At 51.2% G+C, this 17340-nt stretch overlaps 1 protein-coding gene across 2 annotated transcripts in view; it reads left to right on the forward strand.

Moving 5' to 3' along the window:
• The window catches only part of AKR1A1 (aldo-keto reductase family 1 member A1), a 428825-nt gene that overhangs the window by 118524 nt on the left and 292961 nt on the right, over positions 1-17340 (forward strand). Inside the window, exons 1-2 of one of the 2 annotated variants that reach the window (XM_069642380.1) lie at positions 2863-2926; positions 3050-3139. In XM_069642380.1, the coding sequence (XP_069498481.1) occupies positions 2924-2926; positions 3050-3139 (93 nt within the window). In that variant the 5' untranslated portion in view covers positions 2863-2923. Of the gene's footprint in view, positions 1-2862; positions 2927-3049; positions 3140-17340 lie in introns of those variants that run through there. The other variant, XM_069642381.1, reaches the window with a different exon arrangement.

The following is a 17340-nucleotide window of genomic DNA, read 5'->3' on the forward strand; positions in this document are numbered from 1 at the left end:
CTAAAAGCAGGTACAGAGGGTGGCACCCATCTAGATAGCAGAGTTATCTAAAAGCAGGCAGAGAGGGTGGCACCCATCTAGATAGCAGAGTTATCTAAAAGCAGGTACAGAGGGTGGCACCCATCTAGATAGCAGAGTTATCTAAAAGCAGGCAGAGAGGGTGGCACCCATCTAGATAGCAGAGTTATCTAAAAGCAGGCAGAGAGGGTGGCACCCATCTAGATAGCAGAGTTATCTAAAAGCAGGCAGAGAGGGTGGCAGGGACAGGTTAGCCGACAGGAGGCACAGAGGGTGGTAGACAGCCTGCAAAGGGTAGTAGAAAGGGTATCTGGTCATTGCATTGACAACCAAAGCATCGACAGCCAAACCATCTAAAAATAAGCATCTAAAAAAAAAGCATCTAATGCATCTTTTTAGATGGTAAAGGTTTTAGTTTAATACAAATGGGTTTTAAAGGTTAAAAAAAGGGGGTTGGGGTGGGCACCCCCATACAAAAATGAAAAAATGGCATTAGATGCTTTTTTTTTAGATGCAGCAGAGTTATCTAAAAGCAGGCAGAGAGATTGGCAGGTGGCGGGGACAGGTTAGCCGACAGGAGGCACAGAGGGTGGCATGCAGCCAGGATAGGTTAGCAGAAAGCAGGTACAGAAGGTGCATCCGTCTAGGCAACAGAGTTATCTAAAAGCAGGCAAAGATGGTGGCGGGGACAGGTTAGCGACAGGAGGCAAAGTGGGTGGTAGATGGCCCAGAAAGGTTAGCAGAAAGCAGGTTCAGGGGGTGGCGCCCAGCTAGGCAGCAGTTATCTAAAAGCAGGCAGTCAGGGTGGCAGGTGGCAGGGACAAGTTAGCCGACAGGCGACAAAGAGGGTGGCATGCGGCCGGGAAAGGTTGGCAGAAGGCAGGTACAGAGGGTGGCACCCATCTAGGCAGCAGTTATCTAAAAGCAGGCAGACAGGGTGGCAGGTGGTGTGGAAAGGTTGGCAGAAAGGAAGCGTAGGGGGTGGCAGCTGGCTAGGCAGGGTTATCTAAAAGCAGGCAGAGGGTGGCAGGCAGCCAGGATAGGATAGGCACAGAAAGTGGTAGCCAGCCAAGCAGGGTTATCTAAAAGCTGGGTGAGAGCGTGTCAGACAGCCGGGAAGGGTAGTAGAAAAAAGCGCACATAGATTGGCAACCGGCTAGGCAGGGTTATTCCAAAAGCAGGCAGCGAAGCTGGCAGACAGCCGGGAAGGGTGTAAGCTGGCTCAGCAAAGTTATCTAAAAGCATGCAGATGGGGACAGGCATCCGGGAATGGTTAGCAAGCAAGCACAGACGGTGGCAGCTGGCTGGCAGGGTTATCTAAACGCAGGCAGAGAAGGGTTGCAGGCGGCCTGGAAAGGGTAGCAGAAAGCAGGCACAGGAGGTGACAACGAGGCTGGGAGGTAGATGGGTTAACAGGCAGAGGCTGGAATGTTCAGGAAGAGGCCGGGGTACGAGATGGGAAGGCAGAGTCCACGGAATTAAAGCAGGCAGAGGGAGTGAAGTGGATGGGTTAGCAGGAAGATGCCAGGCACGATGTGCGAAGGCATGGTCAGTGGAAAGCAGGCAGAGGGAGTGAGGTGGATGGGTTAGCAGGAAGAGGCCAGGCACGAGGTGCGAAGGCATAGTCAGTGGAAAGCAGGCCGCGGGAAGGAGGTGGGTGGGTTAGAGCAGTAACTCTTGGACTCTAGGCATGCAAGTTCCAACACCGACCCACCCTCCCTGAGAAGAAAGTGAACCCACACTGTGTCAAATGTTGGCAATAAAAGGCCGTAGGATTTTATTGTTACAGATATGGTTATGGAAATAATGACAATAATCACATATCCTTATGGTATCATACTTTTGGGCACCGGGTCCTGAGGTAACCCTCTCTGGCCCGTGACGCCTTTTTGTCCCACGACTTGTTGTGGTCACCGTACAGTGTCCTGATTTTCTCTTTCTTTGGTCTTCTCCTTTCTTTTCAGGGTGGGAGGGCTCTGGGAAAAGAAGAAAGAGGTGGAAGACACTGAGTGAACAGTGAACTTCCAGGCTGTTTGGGACCCTGTTCAGGGTCGACAAACAGATTTTAGTTGGTGAGCTCTGTGTAGCTCTTTTTATAAGACCCAGGGGTATCCCTGAGTCTTTGAAGTGTGGCAGTGGGGGCTGACGTCCCCCCTGGGTGCATTGTGTTTCCCCTGCCTGACTGTTGTTTCCTCCACCTCACCCTTCCCTCCCTTTGTGAGGACAAAGATGGCATGTCTCTGTGTGCGATGGTGAGAGGGGCCAGGCACGGGGGGGAAGTGATGCCCCTCTCCAGGACCTACCGGATGGTACCAACAGTTACCCTGCCTCGATTTGGGAGGCCCTGCAGCATTGCCCATAAGAGGCCGGGGAACGTGGTGTGAAGGAATGGTCAGCTGAAAGCAGGTAGAGGGAGGTGGATGGGTTAGCAGGAAGAGGCTAGGAGCGAAGTGCGAAGGCATGGTCAGCTGAAAGCAGGCAGAGGGAGGCAGGCGGATGGGTAAGCAGTAAGAGGCCGGGTACGAGGTGCAAAGGCATGGTCAGCGGAAAGCAGGCACCGGGAGGGAGCTGGATGGGTTAGCAGGAAGAGGCTGGGACAGGAGGTGCGAAGGCATGGTCGGCAGAAAGCAGGCAGAGGGAGGTGGATGGGTTAGCAGGAAGAGGCTGGGAGCGAAGTGCGAAGGCATGGTCAGCTTAAAGCAGGCAGAGGGAGGGAGCTGGATGGGTTAGCAGGAAGAGGCCAGAGCACGAGGTGCGAAGGCAGGGTCAGCAGAAAGCAGGCAGAGGGAGGGAGGTGGATGAGTTATCAGGAGGAGGTCAGGCACGAGGTACGAAGGCATGGTCAGTGGAAAGCAGGCAGAGGGAGTGGGCGGATGGGTTAGCAGGAAGAGCCCGGGCAGAAGGCATGGTCAGCGGAATGAAAGCAGGCAGAGGGTGGCGGAGGGTGGCAAGGAAGTGCTCTGGGGCTTCCTGTTTTCTTGTCCTGGGCTTCGCTGCACTCGGCTGACACTTCTCCTCTCCTTCCCCTCAGGTGGACACGATGGCGGACTGCGCGACTCTGCACACGGGACAGAAGATGCCCCTGCTGGGCCTGGGCACCTGGAAGAGTGCTCCTGGGCAGGTGAGTGCCAGGCGGGGGCGTGAGGGTGGGAGTGAGGAGTCCGGCCACGCTCCCGCGTGCCTCGCTGCGTGCACTGAACTCTTTCCATGTGTGCGTTGCAGCTGGGTGTGCCTGTACGCTGGGTGGCGGCTGAGATGACCGCGGCCGTCCGTGCCTCACAATCTCCTTACCCATAGTCTCCAGCTTTACTCCCTACTGCCTGTATGGGCGAGTTCATGGGGGTCCGCGGTAAGGGTGGGGAAACACAGAGCCTCATACACTGGCAGCTGGTTCTGGGGCGGTCGTGCACTGAATACACACCTCCCTGTGGCACTCCTCATCATTTCCATTGCCGCCCCCCATCCATTGCCTTCTTTGTAGCATCTGCCCCCTATTTTCCCATCCTCTTATCTTTCCTCTGTGTCACGCAAGCAAAAGCCCCCCCACAGATAACATATAGCAAGGGTTAGTGGAACCCACGGAACACACTGAAAAGGAAACACTGGCAATCTTAATTCAAAGCATTGGTTAACTAACATAAGCGCCCCTTATTGAGTCTAGAGGACATTAATCAAGAAGAGACATGTTCTTCAACTGAATGACATAACCTTCAAAAGTAAAAATAACGTTACACAAAATGCATGATTAAACACTTCCTCAAATTATACAAAAACTATTTACACAAAAGCCTGAAAGTCAGAATCTTCCTTTTATATAAAGAATACATAACCCACTCGCAGTCACCCTCATTCATCCCACAATGCACACAACCTAACAAACTCACACTCTGCTATAAGCATGCAATGTGCAAAAACATAACTTTTTCGTCCAAAATGAAATACGCAGTGCTCAGTACAGCCAGGCCCTGCTCAGTGGCGGAGGCGGTGATTGATGCTCAGTACAGCCAGGCCCTGCTCAGCGGCAGAGGCCGTGACTGGTGCTCAGTACAGCCAGGCCCTGCTCAGCGGCAGAGGCGGTGACTGATGCTCAGTACAGCCAGGCCCTGCTCAGCGGCAGAGGCCGTGACTGATGCTCAGTACAGCCAGGCCCTGCTCAGCGGCAGAGGCCGTGACTGGTGCTCAGTACAGCCAAGCACTGCTCAGCGGCAGAGGCCCTGCTCAGCGGCAGAGGCCGTGACTGGTGCTCTGTACAGCCAAGCACTGCTCAGCGGCAGAGCCCGTGACTGGTGCACAGTACAGCCAGGCCCTGCTCAGCAGCGGAGGCGGTGACTGGTGCTCAGTACAGCCAGGCCCTGTTCAGCGGCAGAGGCAGTGACTGGTGCTCAGTACAGCCAGGCCCTGTTCAGCGGCAGAGGCGGTGACTGGTGCTCAGTACAGCCAGGCCCTGCTTAGCGGCAGAGGCGGTGACTGATGCTCAGTACAGCCAGGCCCTGCTCAGCGGCAGAGGCTGTGACTGGTGCTCAGTACAGCCAGGCTCTGCTCAGCGGCAGAGGCAGTGACTGGTGCCTGTACAGCCAGGCACTGCTCAGTGGCGGAGGCCATGACTGGTGCTCTGTACAGCCAGCCTCTGCTCAGCGGCGGAGGCCATGACTAGTGCTCTGTACAGCCAGGCCCTGCTCAGCGGCGGAGGCCATGACTGGTGCTCAGTGCAGCCAGCCACTGCTCAGCGGCAGAGGCCGTGACTGGTGCTCAGTACAGCCAGGTCCTGCTCAGCGGTGGAGGCGGTGACTGATGCTCAGTACAGCCAGGCCCTGCTCAGCGGCAGAGGCCGTGACTGGTGCTCAGTACAGCCAGGCCCTGCTCAGCGGCAGAGGCCGTGACTGGTGCTCTGTACAGCCAGGCACTGCTCAGCGGCGGAGGCCATGACTGGTGCTCTGTACAGCCAGGCACTGCTCAGCGGCGGAGGCCATGACTAGTGCTCTGTACAGCCAGGCCCTGCTCAGCGGCAGAGGCGGTGACTGTGGCTCAGTACTGCCAGGCCCTGCTCTGCGGCGGAGGCGGTGACTGGGGCTCAGTACAGCCAGGCCCTGCTCAGCGACGGAGGCCGTGACCAGTGCTCAGTACAGCCAGGCTCTGCTCAGAGCTGGATGCCGTGACTGGTGCTCAGTACAGCCAGGCCCTGCTCAGCGGCGGAGGCGGTGACTGGTGCTCATTACAGCCAGGCCCTGCTCAGCGGCGGCGGCCATGACTGGTGCTCAGTACAGCCAGACCCTGCTCAGCGGCAGAGGCCATGACTAGTGCTCTGTACAGCCAGGCCCTGCTCAGCAGCGGAGGTGGTGACTGGTGCTCATTACAGCCAGGCCCTGCTCAGCGGCGGAGGCGGTGACTGGTGCTCAGTACAGCCAGGCCCTGCTCAGTGGCGGAGGTGGTGACTGGTGCTCATTACAGCCAGGCCCTGCTCAGCGGCGGAGGCCATGACTGGTGCTCAGTACAGCCAGACCCTGCTCAGCGGCAGAGGCTATGACTAGTGCTCAGTACAGCCAGGCCCTGCTCAGCGGCGGAGGCCGTGACTGGTGCTCAGTACAGCCAGGGCCTGCACAGCGGCGGAGGCGGTGACTGGAGCTTAGTACAGCCAGGCCCTGCTCAGCGTCAGAGGCTGTGACTGGTGCTCAGTACAGCCAGGCCCTGCTCAGCGGCAGAGGCCGTGATTGGTGCTCAGTACAGCCAGGCCCTGCTCAGCGGCGGAGGCGGTGACTGGTGCTCAGTACAGCCAGGCCCTGCTCAGCGGCGGAGGTGGTGACTGGTGCTCATTACAGCCAGGCCCTGCTCAGCGGCGGAGGCCATGACTGGTGCTCAGTACAGCCAGACCCTGCTCAGCGGCGGAGGCAGTGACTGGTGCTCAGTACAGCCAGGCCCTGCTCAGCGGCGGAGGCCGTGACTGGTGCTCAGTACAGCCAGGGCCTGCACAGCGGCGGAGGCGGTGACTGGAGCTTAGTACAGCCAGGCCCTGCTCAGCGTCAGAGGCTGTGACTGGTGCTCAGTACAGCCAGGCCCTGCTCAGCGGCAGAGGCCGTGATTGGTGCTCAGTACAGCCAGGCCCTGCTCAGCGGCGGAGGCAGTGACTGGTGCTCAGTACAGCCAGGCCCTGCTCAGCGGCGGAGGCCGTGACTGGTGCTCAGTACAGCCAGGCCCTGTTCAGCGGCAGAGACGGTGACTGGTGCTCAGTACAGCCAGGCCCTGCTAAGCGGCAGAGGTGGTGACAGCGGCAGAGCCAGGGCCTGCACAGCGGTGGAGGTGGTGACTGGAGCTCAGTACAGCCAGACCCTGCTCAGCGGCAGAGGCCATGACTAGTGCTCTGTACAGCCAGGCCCTGCTCAGCGGCGGAGGCGGTGACTGGTGCTCATTACAGCCAGGCCCTGCTCAGCGGCGGAGGCCGTGACTGGTGCTCAGTACAGCCAGGCCCTGCTCAGCGGCGGAGGCGGTGACTGGTGCTCAGTACAGCCAGGCCCTGCTCAGCGGCAGAGGCTGTGACTGGAGCTCAGTACAGCCAGGCGCTGCACAGCGGCGGAGGCGGTGACTGGTGCTCAGAACAGCCAGGCCCTGCTCAGCGGCAGAGGGGGTGACTGGAGCTCAGTACGGCCAGGCACTGCTCAGCGGCGGAGGAGGAGACTAGTGCTCTGTACAGCCAGGCCCTGTTCATCGACAGAGGCCGTGACTGGTGCTCAGTACAGCCAGGCCCTGCTCAGCAGCAGAGGCCATGACTAGTGCTCTGTACAGCCAGGCCCTGCTCAGCGGCGGAGGCGGTGACTGGTGCTCATTACAGCCAGGCCCTGCTCAGCGGCGGAGGCATTGTTTGGTGCTAAGGGGGCGGATAGCTCATGAAGGGGCACCAAGATTTCTAAGTGATTCATGGGTAAGCAAGCCCTCGCTGGGTGGTGAGTGTTTTCAGTAGAAGGTTCTAAATGCTTCCTCGAAAGAACTCAAGCAACCAAGCGTAGTGAGGAAGCCCCCAAAAATTGAGGAGGATTCAGTTGGGGGTTCCACCCGAGAATTATTTTAAAATAATGTGCTGAAATTATGCTTTTTTCAGCACCATTTTTGAAAAAATGAGGTAAAAAGCAATGCAGTGTTACAGCTGGTTCTCTAGTGTAACACATACAAATATTCAGTAAATGCTGTGTTGCCAACAGTGCACTACACTGGAGCACTTGTAAATCCCATGCACGATGCTGCAGTCACAGCAGTCACAACCTATCTATGCAACTCCCATGTAAGAGGCTGCAGTCACAACCTCTCTATGCCAGCAATGGGCAGTGTAAATCCCAGGCAAGAGGCAAAAAGAGGCTGCAGTCACAACCTCTCTATGCCAGCAACGGGCAGTGTAACTCCCATGCAAGAGGCTGCAGTCACAACCTATATATGCCAGTAACGGTCAGTGTAAATCCCAGGCAAGAGGCAAAAAGAGGCTGCAGTCACAACCTCTCTATGCCAGCAACGGGCAGTGTAAATCCCAGGCAAGAGGCAAAAAGAGGCTGCAGTCACAACCTCTCTATGCCAGCAACGGGCAGTGTAACCCCCATGCAAGAGGCTGCAGTCACAACCTATCTATGCCAGTAACGGTCAGTGTAAATCCCAGGCAAGAGGCAAAAAGAGGCTGCAGTCACAACCTCTCTATGCCAGCAACGGTCAGTGTAACTCCCATGCAAGAGGCTGCAGTCACAACCTCTCTATGCCAGCAACGGGCGGTGTGAATCCCATGCAAGAGGCTGCAGTGCAAGAGGCTGCAGTCACAACCTCCCTATGCCAGCAATGGGCAGTGTAACTCCCAGGCAAGAGGCTGCAGCCACAACCTCTCTATGCCAATAATGGTCAGTGTAAATCCCAGGCAAGAGGCTGCAGTCACAACCTATCTATGCCAGTAATGGTCAGTGTAAATCGCATGCAGGAGTCAGCAGTCAAAACCTATCTATGCCAGTAACGGTCAGTGTAAATCCCATGCAAGAAGCTGCATCCCATGCAAGAGGCTGCCAGTAACGGTCAGTGTAAATTGCATGCAGGAGGCTGCAGTCACAATCTATCTATGCCAGTAATGGGCAGTGTAACTCCCGTGCAAGAGGCTGCAGTCACAACCTCTCTATGCCAGTAACGGGCAGTGTAACTCCCATGAAAGAGGTTGCAGTCACAAGCTCTCTGTGCCAGTAACGGGCAATGTAACTCCCCTGCAAGAGGCTGCAGTCACAACCTCTCTATGCCAGTAACGGTCAGTGTAAATCGCATTCAGGAGGCAGCAGTCACAACCTCTCTATGCCAGTAACGGGCAGTGTAACTCCCATGCAAGAGGCTGCAGTCACAACCTCTCTATGCCAGTAACGGGCAGTGTAAATCCCATGCAAGAGGCTGCAGTCACAACCTATCTATGCCAGTAACGGTCAGTGTAAATCCCAGGCAAGAGGCAAAAAGAGGCTGCAGTCACAACCTCTCTATGCCAGTAACGGGCAGTGTAAATCCCATGCAAGAGGCTGCAGTCACAACCTATCTATGCCAGTAACGGTCAGTGTAAATCCCAGGCAAGAGGCAAAAAGAGGCTGCAGTCACAACCTCTCTATGCCAGCAACGGGCAGTGTAACTCCCATGCAAGAGGCTGCAGTCAGAACCTATCTATGCAGGTAACCACATGCATGAAGCGATGCAGCTTTCATGCATATGATTTAAAGTGACCATTACTAGCATAGATAGGTTGAGTTTGCAGCTTCATGAATGCAATGTAAAGTGACCTTTACTGGCATATATAGGGAACCTAGCTATGCCAGGAATGGTCACTTAAACTGTCTCTGCAAGATATAAGCATGCATACATACACACATAGCTGCTCACTCAACTTCAACTAGTCCTGCACACACAATACATTATATTCAAACACCCATACATACGCAGTCATACATCACAATAAATACATTAATTACAATACATGATACATACATACATACAGAAAATACTTGATAAATAACAATAAAACATACATTATACACTAACCAAAGCTGTATGTCTCCACTCCACACCAGGCCAGCGCAGGGGCAGGACGAGGCAGCAGCATGCTGGGCACGGAGCAGATACGGTGTCAGGGCCTTTCAATCTTATCAAGCGGAAATGGCCCTCCAGCAACTGCCCCCATGTTGCCAGTCAGCAGTATTGTATCATGGCAAAATATTCATTTCTCTATTTTCGTTCTGGGGCTTAAAATGTGCGCCTCGCAGTGCTCGCATTAAAAGCTGCGTTTTCTCTTCCCACGGGATATGCATACGTGTTAACACGTCATTGCCGTTTTAACACTGGTTCCTCCACATGAGAAGGGTTTAGAGCTCTTCTTGAGTGGGTAGATAGTGTTTAAGCTGCAAATACTCTTTGCTCCATTGGTGCATGTTCGTGGCTGCTGGAGCGGCCAGGTGAGGCCCTCAGTGCGGGGTCCCTGATAGCAGAGCTGAATAGCTTCTCACATTGGGCGACCATCCCACACTGGCACAAACGGTGGAAGTTCACAGGCACCAGGAGAAGGAGAGGAAGGAATCGGCCGGCGCCCTCCATTCCTGCGTGCTTCGAAGCTCCCAATGAGACACTTCCCAGGGCGTGCCCCGAGCCTGAACCTGACACAGTAATGGCACAAGAAAAGTGTGCCAAAGTATTCTGCAGCTGTGCTGGGCTGCCGGGATCTCTGAGGAGGCACAGAGCGCAGGACTTTCCACTGCCACAGGCCTCTGAGGACCCTCGCGACCCAGCCCGGTGAACTGAACAGGGTGGGCATCTGGATGTATCCAGGCGTGAGGCAAATGGCCCTCGGATTAAAGTCCAGTGAACAGTCCCCCAACAGAACTGGGTGCAGGCACCAGAAGCAGCCTTCATAGAGACCTCAGGCAAACCCTGAAGGAACCCTCCCGCCCGGTCAATTTACCCAAAGAGAGTTGCCTGGACCGAGTGCCAAGGAAAAACCCTGGCAGGAAAAGGGACCGAGGAAAAGGAGTGTGTGCAGCAGAGGCTAAGGCCTGTCCGCGCCACGTCCATGCATATAGTTCATAAAGGGGCTGTGTGGTGTGCCGTGCCTTACTAAGGTTCTGGTTGCATCCCCGCGCGGCTGCACCAACCAAAAGTATTGATGGCGGGGGACAGGGCACAAGAATAGAAGAGATTGCGCTGAAACCTCCTTACAAGTGTCCAAGAGAGAACAGAATAATTAAGGTGGGCGGTCCCTTGACCCATCTCTGCAAAAGAAGGCTTCCATCTACCATGCCATGGAAATCTAGAAGAGAGAAAGGTGGAGCACTCCAAGGATAGGCCCCACAAGAGGAGACCATGCCTTGGCAGGGTGCAAAATGTGCACTCGCCATTGGCTAGTGATATTTGACTCTTTGTAGTGTGCACTGTGTATGTACAGAATTGAGGGGGCAGATGACTTATTGCTGGCTAGCAGCTTGCAACTGGAATCTCTGCCCCTCCTTTCCCCCCTCCCTTGTATCTGCAGTGGCTTCCCAGCACCAATAAAACCAGAGTGCTGAAACTTGCATTCACCACATTAACAATGTTAATTGTTAATCCAGCGCCTCGAGGCCTCTGGGCTGTAGTGCGCTTTACAAATTCAAATAAATAAATATATAAACAAGCTCAGAAGCAACACAGAAACAGTAACATTTAAATCACCCCAAGCAACATTCATTACAGCCGAACACTAGGCACACATGTCATGCACAGATGAACAACTTTTTTCAGAAGCTCTTACACAGATGGAAAACAATGCATTGTATCCGTCATTGTCAAGACATTATTGATAGTGGGTCTGGCTAAATTGCACAATACAACCTAATGGAAAAAGATCTATGCGCAGGAATGTACGTATTCCACCAAGGACAAGCTCACACTTGAATTTCATTGTAGGGAGTAGGCCACAACGAACCATCATTCACACAAACACAACACTCCAAAGTCACCTCCTTAGCATACATGATACACCGCACAAAGCCGAAGAAGGGACTCCAACCTAAGGAAACACTCCAACAACCCACTGAAAGAATACCTAACTGGGTCGAAGTGTAAAATAAGGTGAACAAAAAAAATAGTGGCAGCATGTGTCTCCTGCCCTCGCCCGGCCATTCGAACCATGGGCCCTTTCTTTCCTCCACCCCACACACGCTTTGTTTAGCGACACTTCAAGACTGAAGAAAACACAATGAAAGAAAATGCATTTACATCACCATCATTAGTTTTTCATTGTCCCCCACAGCATGCAGTTTTAAGCAGCCTCCTCCCGTCCAATCATCCACTATAACATTTGCACCTCTTAAGGGACATGCCCAGGACTATAGCCACCCAAATTCCCATGTTCCCATTTAGCAATTCATGCTTTGTTGTAAAAGAAAATCACAGATCACTGCCAATGGGTGTTTTTTTCACAAACAGTCTATATAAATAAATAAAATTATCCCAGCACCTGTGAGATAGCGCAGTATGATGTGACACTGGAGTGTTGCCAGTAGGGCCCAGGTTCGAATCCCCAGTAGGGGAGAAGTAACATAAACAGTTACTTCCGTAACTGCCGTTCTAGAATGGTGAGGGTGCCACAAAGTAAGGGAACGATAGTGGATGTCCCCAAAAAGTAAGGGCACATAGTTGAGTTCCTTCTGTTACAAAACGGAGTTACTGATCCTAGGTTAAGAGGTGGCCATTAAAAAACGTAATCCCAGCTATGCCTCCTTCAACATTGACAATAACGTCATCAAAGTGATGCCTGCAGTTAAAACACTAGGCTTTTACCTGGACTCTGCACTTACCCTAAGAAGCAAGTTAACTCACTAGCATCATCAACAGCCTATAAATGCAAACTGATTTGAGCCTGCAGACCCTTTCTATCTGAAACTAGCTGCATTACCCTGGCCAATGCCGTCATAATATCCAGATTGGATTATTGGAATGCCTTGTATGCGGGAGCCAATAAGTATATTATTGACTAAATGCAAAGACTTCAAAACAATGCCCCTAGAGCAGCTCTAAATATCCCTAACAGAGACCACATCTCTACATTCAGAAGAGATGTCCACTGGCTTAAGATTAACAACAGGATCGTCCTTAAAACACTCCCTCTCACGTCCAAATATCTGAACAACATAGCTGCACCTTATCTTGTAGAAAGAATAAACAAGAGACTCACTGCCCGCCGCATGAGATCTGCCAACACCCACACCCTAGAGATCCCTAGATTTAAATGCACCACAGCTGGTGGCTCCAGTTTCCCGGTCATAGCCACGCAATTCTGGAATGCTCTTCCCTTAGATCTCAGAACAGACCTACCCTATTCCAGATTTAGACGGAAAGTACTCACCTGGATACGAACGAACGACTCCTAATCCTTTTGCTATCGACTCCTAAACTCTTCCTAAACTCTTCGCTTCCTGTACTCAGACCATGACTGCACTTGCTAACTAATGCCTGTCAAGCCTTGCCGCTCTCAATGTATCAATGTATCTGCTACTATTGCACCAGTCGACTGGAATCATGTAATACCTATATGTGACCACTAGTCTCTGTGTAAACTACGTGGCAGTAATTTTGTGTATTACCTGTAAGTACGTGCCCTATTTACTGTGTAACTAAGCTTCAAGTATACTTGTAACGTTGCGCCCAGCTACCTGAGGGTTTGGTGCGCTCTATCAAATAAACAAACAAACATGCAAACCCAACTTTGACCCCTGTGTCAAACTAAAATGGAACATGGTCCAATTATTGCCTTTGTTACCATGTGGCAATAACTGCCCCATTGGAAGTGCAATATAACCATGCAACACTAGGAAATTGCAGCAGGATGAAATTCTCCAGGCACGCCTCGTTCTGGCCACAGAACGTGCATGGCCAGCAGACTATTCGCCAGCCCAATATATAGCCACAACGCAGGACCTCGCAGTGAGGGCCGACAAATCATTCTCCAGCAGACCTAAGGTGCCCATTTGGAACGCGATCTATAGTCCCGCTACAGAGAGGATGACAGGCATCATTCATCTACGGAGATGCCAGGAGAGACATGAAATCTATACCCACCCATGAACAGACCAGCCACAGTTAGAGCTGACTGATTGCCTCACAACCCTGTAACTAGTTTGTGTAACATCTGTTCTGGCGTTCCCTTCCACCCCAGACCAGGGTGCAGTCGCTTAGTACGGCATGTTCCACAGGGCCCAAACAGATTAGAAACAAAGGGGTGGCGTCCTGCCACATATATTTTAACATACAGTAATTGTTTGTTTTTCTGATTACTGTGAGACTTTTCTCATTTCACATATTTTAGTATCCTAGAGACTGTGAGATTGTGCTATTTACAGTACAGAGGTATAAACAAATTATGCAATAAAACACAGGTGTCTCTTAGCTTATTTATTCAGCTAATGTCACAAAATAAAGAAAATGGAAATAAATTACCCATAATATTACGATAGTTTTGTAGAACAACACTTTTCCAGCAGTTTAGTGTGGGAGTCTGAATACAGTAGAGTCAAGCCACAGTACAGAACTCACATGGCATAAACTTGAAGGTGCCAAAAAACTTAGTGCATAGAATTAGTACAGTATGCATGTACAGTAGGGCACAGACAATATCACATTTGTAGACATTACTTCTTTACAAACATCATCCTAATATTAGTTTCAAATGGTATATTGGATGTCTTTCGAAGAGGAGAAAACCAAGTCTTTGGTCTACGTCAAGATGTTTATCAGATGTTTTTGGAGGGACTGGCTTGCTGGCCTGGGTGTAACGAGGGTCCCTGGACGTTTCGGCATCAAAAAGCCTTCTTCAAGGGTTTAGACCCAGTCTCCCTGTCAAACGGGAATAGAGTAAGGACGTAATTAGCGTTCAAAGAACACTCTGGTGTTGTCATAAAAACCAGGATACTGGTATGCGTGGAAACAAATTTAAAAAAAAAGGGGGGGGGGTTTCCCCTGGACATAAAGAATATTGGGCTGCAAATATTCAAATGTCGGGCTTGCACTGGCTAAAACACTGACCTGAAAGGGGTTGGCCTGAAGGAGGTGAAAGTGGTTAGACACCCTCCGTAATTGATGGCGTGGATCACAGTTTACTTAGTGCCGGATGGGCCTCGAACATGTGTCTGGGGAAGGAAATGGGGACAAAAAGATCGTTGGCACACGGAAAGTAAATTAGGTAAATGCTCGGGTACGTGTAGTGGAAATAGGTGAACACCTATAAGTGGCTGGGAGGGCCTCAGAAGATCAGAGTAAATAGGAGTTACCTGTTTCTGTGCTGGGGGTATTGAAGGACCCGGCAACTTGAGGCTTGAGGTGGCGGGACACCCTGGTGTGAATCCCAGCGGGGACACCCGTCTATTGCTGCAGTCAAAAAGGTGCAGAGTGTGCGGTTGTATTCTGTAGAAAATGGATAAAGCTTAGGACATGCCGGGAAGCGATTTGAATTGAAAAGAAACCACTGAAGTTAATGACAATGTAGTGGCTGAAAAACGGGAGGGGAGTGGTTGGGTGTCGGAAAAGAAAGAAACACTGTCTACCACTCAAGCCGTTACCTTCGAAATTGTGACCGTTGTCATCAGCGGTCTGATCGGGTAGGGGTCGGGCGCGAGTGAAGCAGCGTCAGGATCCCGTTGCAGCTCGAAGTGAACTGCACAGTGCAGCGTATGTATGGCTGGGGGGGGGCGGGCTGTGTAGTAACTCTCCCTACGCTTGCGCAGGGGTGTGGAGCTGCGCCCCCGCAGCTTGTGCGCATGCGTGTGGTTGGGACGGGGCTCCACAGTATGCTCTCTAATGTGTGCGAGGGAGCGCCGTCCGGGCGCTTGCAAATGCGCATGTGCGGTTGTGTAGTGGGCTCATCGAAATGGGTGGACCCCTTGTTATGTACTTGTTAGGTGTAAAATAGCCTGGGCTCAATGTACGAGTTGTTTGGTGTTGATCGAAAAGGAACCAGACTGTACTAGAAAGGTGACGTGAGCCTGGGACTACTAATCACAAAGGCAAGTTAGTTTGGTGTAATAGAGAGATACATATTTGCAAAAAGCATTCAAAAAACCGTAAGTTCAGCGATTTGGTATATATGTACATATTATAACAGCATCAGAACTGGGGATCACATTTTTCTGTTTGCATGTTATTCTCAGCGTCATCTTCATATATACATTTGTCGAAGACAATAGTGTATACAAGCAGGGGGAAAAAGAGAATTGCATGTGCATGCCTTGAAGAGATACATAACACGGCATGCTGCTAATAGATGCAGAATAATATTAAACTAGATAGTATTCAGTTGTCCTATTCTTTTTTTGTTTTTCTATTTTTTATATATATATCCCAGGCTCACGTCACCTTTCTAGTACAGTCTGGTTCCTTTTCGATCAACACCAAACAACTCGTACATTGAGCCCAGGCTATTTTACACCTAACAAGTACATAACAAGGGGTCCACCCATTTCGATGAGCCCACTACACAACCGCACATGCGCATTTGCAAGCGCCCGGACGGCGCTCCCTCGCACACATTAGAGAGCATACTGTGGAGCCCCGTCCCAACCACACGCATGCGCACAAGCTGCGGGGGCGCAGCTCCACACCCCTGCGCAAGCGTAGGGAGAGTTACTACACAGCCCGCCCCCCCCCCAGCCATACATACGCTGCACTGTGCAGTTCACTTCGAGCTGCAACGGGATCCTGACGCTGCTTCACTCGCGCCCGACCCCTACCCGATCAGACCGCTGATGACAACGGTCACAATTTCGAAGGTAACGGCTTGAGTGGTAGACAGTGTTTCTTTCTTTTCCGACACCTAACCACTCCCCTCCCGTTTTTCAGCCACTACATTGTCATTAACTTCAGTGGTTTCTTTTCAATTCAAATCGCTTCCCGGCATGTCCTAAGCTTTATCCATTTTCTACAGAATACAACCGCACACTCTGCACCTTTTTGACTGCAGCAATAGACGGGTGTCCCCGCTGGGATTCACACCAGGGTGTCCCGCCACCTCAAGCCTCAAGTTGCCGGGTCCTTCAATACCCCCAGCACAGAAACAGGTAACTCCTATTTACTCTGATCTTCTGAGGCCCTCCCAGCCACTTATAGGTGTTCACCTATTTCCACTACACGTACCCGAGCATTTACCTAATTTACTTTCCGTGTGCCAACGATCTTTTTGTCCCCATTTCCTTCCCCAGACACATGTTCGAGGCCCATCCGGCACTAAGTAAACTGTGATCCACGCCATCAATTACGGAGGGTGTCTAACCACTTTCACCTCCTTCAGGCCAACCCCTTTCAGGTCAGTGTTTTAGCCAGTGCAAGCCCGACATTTGAATATTTGCAGCCCAATATTCTTTATGTCCAGGGGAAAAACCCCCCCCCCCTTTTTTTTAAATTTTTTTAAATTTGTTTCCACGCATACCAGTATCCTGGTTTTTATGACAACACCAGAGTGTTCTTTGAACGCTAATTACGTCCTTACTCTATTCCCGTTTGACAGGGAGACTGGGTCTAAACCCTTGAAGAAGGCTTTTTGACGCCGAAACGTCCAGGGACCCTCGTTACACCCAGGCCAGCAAGCCAGTCCCTCCAAAAACATCTGATAAACATCTTGACGTAGACCAAAGACTTGGTTTTCTCCTCTTCGAAAGACATCCAATATACCATTTGAAACTAATATTAGGATGATGTTTGTAAAGAAGTAATGTCTACAAATGTGATATTGTCTGTGCCCTACTGTACATGCATACTGTACTAATTCTATGCACTAAGTTTTTTGGCACCTTCAAGTTTATGCCATGTGAGTTCTGTACTGTGGCTTGACTCTACTGTATTCAGACTCCCACACTAAACTGCTGGAAAAGTGTTGTTCTACAAAACTATCGTAATATTATGGGTAATTTATTTCCATTTTCTTTATTTTGTGACATTAGCTGAATAAATAAGCTAAGAGTCACCTGTGTTTTATTGCATAATTTGTTTATACCTCTGTACTGTAAATAGCACAATCTCACAGTCTCTAGGATACTAAAATATGTGAAATGAGAAAAGTCTCACAGTAATCAGAAAAACAAACAATTACTGTATGTTAAAATATATGTGGCAGGACGCCACCCCTTTGTTTCCAATCTCCACAGCTCCCAAGTCCTACCACTCTCTTTGAGCAGTCCCTCCAGTTACGTAACCCAAACAGATTAGAGCAGCCCATTCTAGGCAGAAAAAGAACTCCCCAAATAATGTGGGGTTAATACGCTTGAAGTCCACCAGGAAGAAGGCAATATTCAAATGTAGCAAGATCTTTGTGAACTA

Source organism: Ambystoma mexicanum, chromosome 1q (genome assembly GCF_040938575.1).
Source record: "Ambystoma mexicanum isolate Mex_15411 chromosome 1q, UKY_AmexF1_1, whole genome shotgun sequence".
In the NCBI taxonomy this organism is placed as follows: Eukaryota; Metazoa; Chordata; class Amphibia; order Caudata; family Ambystomatidae; genus Ambystoma; species Ambystoma mexicanum.